Source organism: Daktulosphaira vitifoliae, unplaced genomic scaffold, assembly GCF_025091365.1.
Source record: "Daktulosphaira vitifoliae isolate Bord-2020 unplaced genomic scaffold, ASM2509136v1 Scaffold_5, whole genome shotgun sequence".
NCBI classification, from domain to species: Eukaryota; Metazoa; Arthropoda; class Insecta; order Hemiptera; family Phylloxeridae; genus Daktulosphaira; species Daktulosphaira vitifoliae.
Genome location: NW_026099576.1, coordinates 15624393 through 15636412, shown reverse-complemented (window position 1 = coordinate 15636412; position 12020 = coordinate 15624393). Strand labels below are relative to the sequence as shown.

The 12020-nt window shown below is 23.1% G+C and overlaps 2 protein-coding genes across 5 annotated transcripts; one reads left to right on the top strand and one right to left on the bottom strand.

Moving 5' to 3' along the window:
• Positions 1-1520: 1520 nt before the first annotated feature.
• LOC126907147 (high affinity cationic amino acid transporter 1-like) lies at positions 1521-6479 on the bottom strand. 3 transcript variants are annotated; one of them, XM_050688243.1, is made up of 15 exons: positions 6345-6479; positions 5926-6003; positions 5643-5871; positions 5246-5374; positions 5031-5186; positions 4500-4604; positions 4277-4432; positions 4034-4158; positions 3856-3953; positions 3659-3798; positions 3497-3599; positions 3274-3416; positions 2580-2740; positions 1868-1976; positions 1521-1764 (listed from the first exon to the last, which is right to left on the bottom strand). In XM_050688243.1, the coding sequence occupies exons 2-15, from the start codon at positions 5947-5949 to the stop codon at positions 1664-1666; spliced, it is 1779 nt and encodes a 592-aa protein (XP_050544200.1). In that variant the 5' UTR covers positions 5950-6003; positions 6345-6479; the 3' UTR covers positions 1521-1663. The 3 variants fall into 3 exon arrangements, with proteins under 3 accessions (XP_050544200.1, XP_050544201.1, XP_050544202.1); XM_050688244.1 differs by having other exon boundaries at positions 5643-5856; XM_050688245.1 differs by lacking the exon at positions 5031-5186.
• Positions 6480-7036: 557 nt separating this feature from the next.
• LOC126907148 (uncharacterized) lies at positions 7037-11095 on the top strand. Of its 2 annotated transcripts, none has more exons than XR_007704436.1 (2): positions 7037-7229; positions 8551-8739. XR_007704436.1 is itself a non-coding variant. In XM_050688246.1 (2 exons), the coding sequence occupies exons 1-2, from the start codon at positions 7212-7214 to the stop codon at positions 10811-10813; spliced, it is 756 nt and encodes a 251-aa protein (XP_050544203.1). In that variant the 5' UTR covers positions 7097-7211; the 3' UTR covers positions 10814-11095. The 2 variants fall into 2 exon arrangements, 1 of the variants encoding a protein (XP_050544203.1); XM_050688246.1 differs by lacking the exon at positions 8551-8739 and adding an exon at positions 10076-11095 and having other exon boundaries at positions 7097-7229.
• The last annotated feature ends 925 nt before the right edge of the window (positions 11096-12020 follow it).

Here is a 12020-nt window from a genome sequence, read left to right as displayed (position 1 = left end):
GAAATTAAATAATAAATATTATGTTTTACATTTTTACTATCTTCGAAATCTGTCTTTTAGTAATATAATTACTATTATTAATCTGTTTATCTCTCTTTACGTTATCGATGAAAAGCTATGATTGTGTTAGAGAGAACGAAAAATCTTATATAGGCCAACGCAACGGAATTTGACATTATCCTGACTGAACTAATTTGGTCGCCTTTAAAATATATAAAATTAATAATAAAAAATAGTTTTCTCAATTTATGTTTACATCTGATCGATAAATACAATATATTTATTTTAACTTTAATTATACAAAACTTAATAAATAGATTATTAGATTTGGGACGAATTAGGTATTCAGGTATATTCCATACTTGTCTATCAATGAACACTATGATGTATTCAAATATTAAAAAGAACTAAAATACTCTTTTTCTCTAATAACAAAATAAGTAAATAGTCCGTATCACTTTAAAGTTTGTGAAAATTTGAATTTTCATGTTATTTTACGGTATTAAACATTGAAATACGTGTAGAGACAAGGACAGAAGAAAAGTAAGATAAGTTGTTTAATCTCTAAAGAGATAAAACTACTTATTAAATAACATGTATTGTTCGTGTTATTATTTGAACTGAAGTCATTAGATGTTAATAATTTTCATGGAAAAATCCATAATCATATCATAAAAGTGTAAAAAGATTGTGTTTACTTTTGTCTTTATTTATATAACATAGTCACTGTTTGACACTGTAGAATAGATACNAGATTGTGTTTACTTTTGTCTTTATTTATATAACATAGTCACCGTTTGACACTGTAGAATAGATACAGGAAAATAAAAATTTTTACGAAATTAAAAATGTTACAGAATATTAACTATCAAACATTAACGAGAATTTTTTCATCAGATTATTTTTTTAAATCTACTTAAAAAAATGGCTATTTTTAAATTTTTTTAAACAATTTTCGTAAATATTAAAAAAAAATTTTTTTTTCATTTTAATTATAAAAATAATATTAATTTAATTATTATTATAGTCCTCAAGTATATTAATTATTAAAAAAAAATTAACTGGATTAAAAGTTATTTAAGTTGTCAGTGAATGCTGGGCTACTCTGTATACCCTTAGTGAGCTTATCACCTAGTGACGTTATCATTGAGAAATATTATCACATTTTTCCAGCTTATACAAGTTTAATTATGAATTTTTCAGTGGGCCAAGATCTCAATTGATTAAGTAGTTCTTATTCTTACACATTTCTATTGCCTTCCTTATATTAAGTTTTTTGTAATTATTTTTTTTCTATGATTTTAATGAAATAGTTATGCATTAATAAATTATGATCGGCATAGTTTTACCCTTAATGTAAATTTTTTATTACCGCAAAAGTTCTTTTTCTTTTTTAAATATTTTTTACACAATTAATGTTTTATTTAAATTATATGATTTTTCGTTTGTCGAAAATTACATTTTTATGGCATATGTAGCATCATTAAATACGTGTCTAGATTTCTTTCTTATAAAAATGATTGAAGAGATACAATTTTATTGCATTATATAATTAATAAAAAACATACAAGCATGGCTGATACATTAAAAATAATTTTTTTTAACAAAAGGATTTTAATTCTTAGTTGCATATTCAGGGTTCATAAAATATTTTATAAAATGGTTAAATTGTTGTTTTATTTTTAACTTCTCTATTGTCTTTTAATAGTTCTTTATTATTTTCAGTACTATGATTGATACTGTAGCAAAAATATGTTATTAAACCTGAAAACAAAGAATTAAACATATATAATATTATTGTTTTTTATGTAGTTATTCAAAAGTTGATAAATATTGCGCACAGTTAAATTAGATATAGTAAACTTACCAAATATAAGCCAAAATATGAAACGTACCCACGTTTTGTAATCCAATATCATCATGAAATATGTATTCCATACTATGCTCAGACATGGAATTAATGGAACTAATGGAGTCTATAGTAATATAATTGAATAAAGGTTATTTTTAATATTATTAGGATAATAAATAATTATAATTGAGATAATTATCATAACTGAGCTCCAATTTAATTTTTACAAAAAGTTTTTTTTTTTTTCAAAATATTTCTTTGTGTTTACTAATGTTTATTTGGTATATTGGTTTGTTATAAATTTTTAAAAATAAAAATAACATAAACAAATTACGTAATTATTTTTTATTATACTGATGTAATGGAACATTAAAGTGTGTTAGATTCATTTTAAGGCTCTAATACTAAAAAAAAAAAACGAATTCCTGAAAAGATATTTTTGAGTTCAGAAAAAAGTATATAAAAATTATTATTAGGGCATAAAAATTTAATATACTTAAACAGGAAGTATTAAAAAAATTAATTAAGAATATACTTAAAACTTTTAATAGATTTGAGAGGACTGCACTGACTATTAATTATTTTAGTAAAAAATAAAAATGTAAATATAAACTTTTGAAGTAAAAATGACCAATTGAAATAGTTTTTGCTCGAAAAAGAAACAAATAGAATTTAATTTTTCTTACTTGAAGTTTCTCAGTTTATTATAATACTAAATTTAGCAAACCTTAAAAGAAAGATCTTCTTTTACTTTTGGAAGCGCACTCAACATCATTAATGTAATAACTAAAATTAAAGCTGATATCGTACACAATCCATAAGTAATATTTTCATTTGAAGAATTTTCGAACTTTGATAAACTAAAACCAAATACCAATGAACTAAAACCTGTTAAAATTTACACGTGTATATTTATTCAAAGAAATTATGTTAAAATATGTCATTCAAATAAATAAATAAACTCTCTTAATTTAATATAATCAATCATCAATTATTTATTAAATAATAATTTCTTGCAATAATTGTTAAAAAAATAATTTCATAGAACTTATTAAAAAAAGTATGACCTTACCCTCTTTTAAATAACTAAAGATAATTTTTTATTTTGTATATTTATTATGTCTTAGAAATAATAGAGTCGTATTTAATAGAGGATAAAATGTCGGCCTTTGTTTTGATAAGGAAATAAAAAACCAAATTTTAGAAGTAAATGATTTTTTTCAAAGGTGTTTTAATAAAATAAAAGTTATAAAGACATAAAAACTTTGTTACCCATGGGAAAATTTTCAATAAATCTTGGGAATAATTTATCTCTTGTTCTCTCTTTAAAGCATCATTATTAATTAAAGTATTTTAATTTTACAATTATGCATTTCAAAAAAATTAAAAATTATTAATACACTTAAAAAAAATGTCCTTACAAAATATCGCAATAAGAATTCGTGATACATATTGGGTATCGGAATTTGTTGTTTTTAAATAAGATAGATGAAACAACTTTGAAGTAATATTTTTCTTCGTTCTAAAGATATAATTTTCATTTGATAAAGTATCATCATTGTAACTAAAACAGATGAAAAAAATTACGACATTGTGTCATTTTTATATAAATTTTCATTTAATATAATTTTAAATATCACCTACTGCAGAATTAAAATGCTTATGCAGACAATTGTATACGCTTGTAAAGTACCTATAGAAGCCATATCAATGAGTTGGTCAAGATTGAATATAGTAGCCAATGTACCTGTTAAAAGATGTTTTACATAATTCGAAGTAACAATAATTTTATAAACGTAATACAACCTGAAAAAACTCCACTGATAATTGTTGCTATTATTGGAGTCTTTGTAGTAGGGTTAACTTTTGAAAGAAAATTAAACAATAAGCCATCTTTAGACATTGCGTATAATATACGAGGTAATGGGAACATCGCACTCAGCAAACTAAAATATAAATAATATGTTCGATTAAATTTATTGTAGTATAATTAATATCCATACCTTGCACTTAAAGCAAACAGTGCACCTCCACTGACTAAATATTTAATTAATTGCATGTTTAATAAATCATAAAGATGAGGGAGTGGTGCCTTTGAATCCTAATTTTAGTTTTTGTTTAGTATAAGTCGTAAATCATATATTATGCATGTACTAGTTAAGTAATTTATATTTTTATTACTTGTGAATAGTAGGGTAGCATGAGAGTTAAAACTGTAGCAACTCCACAATAAGCGACCGAAACAATAAAAAGTGAAGTCATAATTGCTAACGGAATAGTCTTCTTAGGATTTTTTGTTTCTTCACCTAGGTTTTTTTTAGTATGATGGTATTAAAAATAGAATAGAATGTTTTCATATTTTTGATATAGATAAATGTAACTATTTTCTTGGATATTATAAATGATGTATATGATATTCGTTACCAGTTGTTGCAATTGAATCAAATCCAATAAAAGCATAAAAACATTTTGCAGATCCTGCTGCTACACCAGTCCATCCAAATGGTAAGAACCCTCCATTTCCACCATTTATTGTTTCTGGTATTGAATTTTTTGGAATAGACCAATAAGAAAAATTAACTGCAATTAAACAATAATTTAGAAAATTTATTCATAATAAACAAAAATAAACGTAGAAAAATATTACCTTGAAAAAATCCTGATACAATTACTAAAATAACTGTTAGTATATTTATTGTTGTAAATATACTATTTAGAATAGTTGATTCTTGTACGCCCCATGCTAGAAGAGCTAAAAATTATTTTATCAAAGAAAATCAATAAAAGTAAATAAAAAATTAATTCAGGGTGGTTTAATGCTTTATTTTTCACAAGCACTCAAAGCTTAATATAGAATAATTAAATTAAAAAAAAATCTAAATTAATTAAATAATATGAATAATTAAATAACACGTAATAATTTGTACTGTATTATTTCAATGATGTAATTATGATAAATTATTTCAATGATGCTAATTAATGTTAAATAATAATCTTTTTTTCTATCAAATAATCTAAAAACCCAATTTCTGATGTGTAATAATTTTAAAGAAATCAAATATTGTCACGCTATTTGTTTAATTTTTTAATGTTTCATATTAAGAAAAAAAAATTATTTATTTAAAAAATTAATTATGATAAATATTTTTATTATGAAATTGAATTTTAATTTACTCACATGTCACTAAAATAACTGCTATAAACGAAGCTATGTCGGGGTAATTTGCTAAAAAACTAACATGAATTGGAAAATACTCAGTCATAATTTGCTCTTGCGGATAGCCCAAAAGTGAGTCTACATAATTACACATAGCTTTAGCAACGGCTGCTGTTCCTATCGAGGCATAAGAATAAAATTTAACGAAAAATGAATCAAATTATTCTTAAAATTACCTATAATATATTCAATTATAAGATTCCAACCAATGATAAAAGCTGGAAATTCGCCAACTGTCACATAGCTATAAATATAAGCTGATCCTGCTTGTGGTACTCGACCAGCGAATTCAGCATAACATAGTCCTATGAAAGAAAGTATCTAAAATTAGTTTTGTCTAGTAGTTAATATTCATTCGGCAATGCCATTTAAATTTTCTATTGGAGGACATATCAATTTTTGAAATTATAAAAAAAAATCATTTAATCAATGTTTTACATATTGTTCACGTTATGTTGTGTAAGTAGTATCTTTTCTCACACATTATACAGAAAAGACAAAGACAAACACTGAATTATAATATCTTCAGGTAATGTTACTCACATCTATGTTTTACTTATAAATATTACTTACCAGAAAAAGCAGAAACCACTGCTGCTACCATGAAAGATAACACTACGGCGGGTCCAGCAATAGATTTTGCTACTGCACCTGCTAATACGTATACACCACATCCTAAAGTAGCACCGACACCAATTGCAGTCAAGTCAAAAAGGTTTAAAATTCGTTTCAAGTTGTCTTTATCGTTATTTTCTGATATAGTTTTTGTTCTTGTTAATACTCCCCACTGAAACTTATATTTCTGCGACAACAAACATTTTATTTTTATTATTCAATATTTGTAAAAAATACTTACCGATTTCTTAACAGACATACTCATATTGATTCAATGAACAAAAAAGAAAAAGGTAAATTTTTGTAACTATTATTTTACCTTTAAAACAAAAATATGTACATGTCATATATTATTTTTGTAATTTTAAAAATTATTTTCTTATCGTTGTCTATTATAATTGCATTGTTGTTTTTCAATAAATATCGTACTGAAGTTAATAATGTCTTTTATTTTGCCTAAAATTATATTATACTTGCAAATCGAATAGCGATGATAAAAAATAATTAATAAAAATAAAAAAAGTAGTCGTTATTGAGTTTTCATATGAAGACTATATTATTTCTGTACTTAAATATGCTTAAATTATTAATTTATAAGGTATAAATTAAATATACAATGTTAAGATATTAAAGATTTATTTACTTAAAAAATGAACTTACATTATGAAATCATTACTGATTAGCACTAATATATCCAATTTTCATTTTCTTTTAAAAAAATGAATAAAATTATAATTTATTCCATTAATTTTTATTTTTTTAAAGGCGTTAGATGCTTATATATAAGCTAATCAAAAAAATTATACTGATTGTAAGGTTAAGCATACCACGCTTCATTTTATCTTTACTTGAGTACCTATTATTGATTATTCAAGGTACAAAAATGTATGGTACCTATACATTTAAGTATTTATTTATATACTATATAATCTTTTGTTTTTTAAATACTACTAACATACTTAAAAATGCACTCAATATTTTAATATTTATACTGCTGTTCTTTTCTAAAAGTTCAATCATTTTTCATGGCTATGTTCATATTATTTAAAACCACTGAAATGTAATATCGTATGTTAACTATCATTGGAGTCGTTTCTAATTAATTCATTTCAAATAAAACTTTTTACTACACGTTTTGTCATATATAATAAAAAAGTTAATTTGATATTAATGTAACATTCATACAAAATAATGACATTTATGATTTTTAAATGATAATATATCATTATTTTATATATTTTTTAAATATATAATAGAATTTTTAATATTTAATCAACAAAGTTAAATATAATNAGCAATCAACAGCCTGTAAACATTTTATAAAATATATGTGATTTTGGTTGCTGAATTAAATTACCTAATTTGTAATGTGTAAAACGTAAAGATTGGGCTTTGATTTTTCATGTAATTAAAAAAAATTTTAAATAAAATATGTGACAAAATATTAGTAAACTGAAAGCGACATCTAATTAAATCATTCTTGTTATATCATTTTATATCTTTTCATAGATAATAATTGTGAATTATATGTGCAAGATAAAGTATGTAAGTACCAAAGATTATGAATAATTTTGTACACATTAAATGTGAACAATATCATAAATTGTATGTTATTGTTCACAGTGGCGGCTCGTGTGTGCTGGTGGTCGGGATACTACTCTAAATATAATACCTTTAGTCATAGGTATAAAAAATTGTCAAATTAAATATATTAAAATAGAACACAATACACACATTATTATTTTAAAGGACAAATGTTTTATAACTATTTTATTATTTAAAAATTTGCATTTTTAATAAAAATGTAGAATTAAGAATAATACAATTAATTTTCTTCTTTTAATTAATTTTAGTAGGGGGTGCGATCGTCCCGTCGTCCAAGCCACGAGCCGCCACTGTTCATCTTCAATTTATATACATTTTATATATATTTAAAAAATAAATTTTGTTCTAAAATGTCGGTAAAATAATTTTTTTATAAACTCCTTTCATGCTTAAATTATAAAAATTATTTTAATTTTATAATGATTAAAATTTCAAAATTCAAATACATATTTTTAAGTGTTTAATTATTAAAATCGAGTTTTTAAAAATCACTTCAATACTTTAACACATATTTTGACTTCCTTCTGTCTTCTTGCACACTTGCATCGAAGCGTTTTATGATAGTGATTTTAATCAATGTATAATAGAAATTATTAATAGATTTAGCTATACTTGGTCTTCATTAAGTCGGTTACTGACTGAGATGAGTTTTTCGAATTTTTATATATTACCAAAGTATTGAGAGGAAGCGTAATCATAATATCAAGAAATTTGACTTCTTTAAACCTAATTAAAATTTAAATGAATACAATATATTTTTAAAAGAAAAATGGAAAAATTTTCGAAATCTCAAAATTTAGGAGTTATTCAAGCCAATATTAAAAATACAATATTTTTGGCAAAAATGGCTAATTCTGTATAATTTTTTCAAATTAATGAATTATTAGCATTAGTCTAAATTATTTCAAATTATAACAAGTTTAATTTAATAAGTGATTAAAAACTGAATAACCTTCCGGTAATTTTTATTCTATAAGCAATTGACTTCAATAGTTAAGTAAATTTTTGTAAGTATAATTATTTTTTTAATTTATTTCAAATACGTATTGAAGCGTTTTACTATAATTATTTGAAATACTGTCAGATAATAAATAATAATATTATAAAAAAATATTTAACTGTACTACGCCGAACCTCGAAGGCAGTTAACTTTTTTAATTGACAATTCAATATTCCTATCTTTCTTTGAGCAATATAAACATTAAAATTATTAAAAAAAGTCCATGAAATGTTTATTAAAGAAATAATTTGTCTGCTCTAGTATGTCCAGGACTTTCTCGCGGTTATGCCTAAAAAAGTTCAATGGGAAGACGAAGTACACCCCTTCGTTTTCATTCATAAAAAGTTAAAAAATCATACCAATGGAACAAATCTAACTGATTTAACTTCAATAACTTTTAATATATCTAAGTGTTTGTTGTATTTTTTTTCAAACTGTTTTGTATTGTTAGACTACTTTAAAAAGTTTTTTTTATTATATGCTTTTAATAAAAATCTTTTAAAAAAATATTGCTTTTATTTGTTCAAAAAAATGTTTTAGGATAGCCAATTTTTAGAGCTCGATAGGTACAGCTTGTACTGATATAAGGTGGCTCTCAAAATTTGAAAGCCATTTTATTTTTTTTAAACTATATCTTAATTTTTCTTTAATATTCATAAAATAAGCTGTACAAAATTTGGGACCGATCCTTTAAGATTAACCTATACAGGCCTCTTAAATTGAATTGATAAGATTTGTTTCTTCTTAATTTGAAATTAATACATTTGAAAACTACAGAAGACTCCTATTTAATGTCATAAATAATATTGTTAACTGTTTGATTTTATTCACAACAGATTTCCAAATAATAATTTACATGATACTTTTGATTCTTATTTTTTTAAACAAATGTATTCATTATCATATAATGAATAAATATAGAAAACCACCTACATATACAGGATGATTCATTATGGATAAGACACTCATTTTCTCGGTAACTATTGAATATTGTATATAAAATAATGTTTCATTCAAAAAACTCTACAATAATATGTAGTAAAATCATAATTTTTTTCATCCCTTCAAGGTAAAAAAACATCAACTTGATTTTTCTTAAATGAGTACCCTTATTTTGAATTTGTTATTATGATTTAAAATAAAAATACATATAACTTTGCTCTTATAATTGTTTTTTTCTCATCAACCGTTCGTCTGTCATATCTTGTTTAAGTTAAATATAAAAAATAATAGAAATTTATTCCAAAATCATTTAACTTTAACAAGCTGTAACAGATGAACGGTTGATCGGAAAAAAAAAATTATAAGAGCAAAGTTGTATATATTTTTATTTTAAATCATAATAACAAATTCAAAATAAGGGTTCTCATTTAAGAAAAATTAAGTTGATGTTTTTTTACCTTGAGGGATGAAAAAAATTATGTTTTTACTGCACATTATTGTAGAGTTTTTTTAAATCAAACAATATTTTCCTTACCAAAAATTAAAAATGTTCAATAGTTACCGAGAAAATGAGTGTCTTATCCTTAATGAATCACTCTGTATAAAAACTGTGTAAATAAATTTAAATAAAGCTGTAAAAACATTTCACAAACAAATTTTTCTTTTTAAAAATGTGTCTTATTTTTCACTTCTTTATTTTAACTAACTTAGTTGCATTCGACGAGAATACATTAAATTTAATCAATTAAGTAACTGTTCAATATTTAATTGTGTATTTACATTTAAAAAAATGTATCTCAAGTATGTAATTTGTTTTATTTACTTATATATTTATTTTTTTAAGACGTTTTCAAAAGGTCTAAGTCTTCAACAAGTTGATATATTAAATAATTTGATAAAAAGTAAAATATGGTACCAGAACTATCAAAATACTGAAAAACCTTCATATATTATTGATATTAAAAATGAAGAAAGTCATCAAAAGTATGATACAATAATGGTATTGAATAGTAATTCAATAGATTATAACTGTGAAATCTCTGTTTTTCAAACTAAAGTGCGACAGTACCATTTATTACTAAGCAGTTTCTATGCTGATAATCTAATAGACTTCATAAATTTAACCAAATATTTTTGGAATTTATGTATGGATGATGTAAGTAATAAAAATATATTTATGACAACATTTACTGGAGCTAATACTTATTTAATAAGAATGTTAAATACGTTAAATTATTTTTCTGAAATTTTAAATCCTGATGCATCATCATCAGAAGATAATTTATTGAAAAATCCGGTACACAATGCAATAATGAGTCTCAAAGGAATAGTAAAATGTCAAAGTCATGACAATGATTGTATCAATAGTCAGCTTAATCAAGCGCTCAAAGATACAATGAACTTTTTTAAGGTTCATAATCCAAATGATACAAAATATTGTGTTTCATATTTAAAACAACTTTACGATTCTTCTTATGATAATAATAGTAAATTATTGTCTGATAAAATCAATCTTATAAAGTATTTATTTGAATTAAAAGTTCAACAAAATGAAATGTTCATTGAGCAGTTTTGTTTTTGATTCAAAGAAGATGAGTCTGTAGCGTTTTATCAACTTAACCAGGAAGTCCAATAGAAAATAAAAATAAAACACAATGCTCTGAATTTTAAAATTAAACTAAGATAAAAACATTTTTAATTAAACTGTCTTGTTAAAAAATTTACGTAATAAATATATATTTAGAAATCATTACATTTTTCGATAAAATGTAATTTAATTATTAAATAATAATAAACAAAATTTGTCTATAAACTTTAACAAAATTTAATGTTATTAAAGTAATTACCAATTATTTTATAATTATAATTATAATACTTATATTATATAATACTATTATACTTTATAATTATTATCATTATAAACATTTTTTTTAAGTGAAAATTATAATAGTGAACAATGAAATTTATTTTAATTTTGTTATTACTGTTTATTCTTTTAATTAAAAATTGTAATTGGTTTTAATTTTATTAATTTACATTGACCATTACCTAATAAAATCACTTAATATTACAGCTTAACATTGTTTAGATACAATTATTTAGGTTTGTTGTGTGATAAAATTAATGACTTTTGTGTCTGCATTTGGTTCTTAGATTTTACAGAAATGTCTTGGAAGTTGATTTTGCTTTCTTGCGTTTACGTATCATCTGTTTTCTGTGAATATGCGTGTTTGACTGTTAAAGATGTATAACAACATTGGCATATTGGTTTATATTCCATTTTCATTAAATATGAGTGAATTTCATATGACTAAGTTTAAATCGATTAATTATAATTTCATTATTCCTATTACGATTATTATAATTTTGCCACTTTTTAAGATTATTTTTCATTTCATTAATTTTGTGTAAGAAAGCTACCTATTTTGCCATAAATTGTATATATTTTCATGTATTATTCTTTTTATATCCCGAATCTAGTAAATCAGTTATTTCTGTTTGGTGGTTATTGTTTGTTAGCTGCTTTGTCTGTCAATTCGTTGGTCTGTCAGGTATCCATATTAAAGTTACTTTTATTTCCTTTCTTTTTCAGCCTAGCTATTTTATTTTGAATGGTTTTGGCTGTATCAATTTTACACAAAAGTAGTGTATTTTTGAATAAGCCAACTCCAGAGGTCAATTTTTTTCTTCAAAAATGTTGAATAAAAAAGAATTTTAGGTAATACCTTTATTTAATAAATAAAGGTGATCGGATTATCAGATCCTACTTGATTATTTGCAAAATAAAT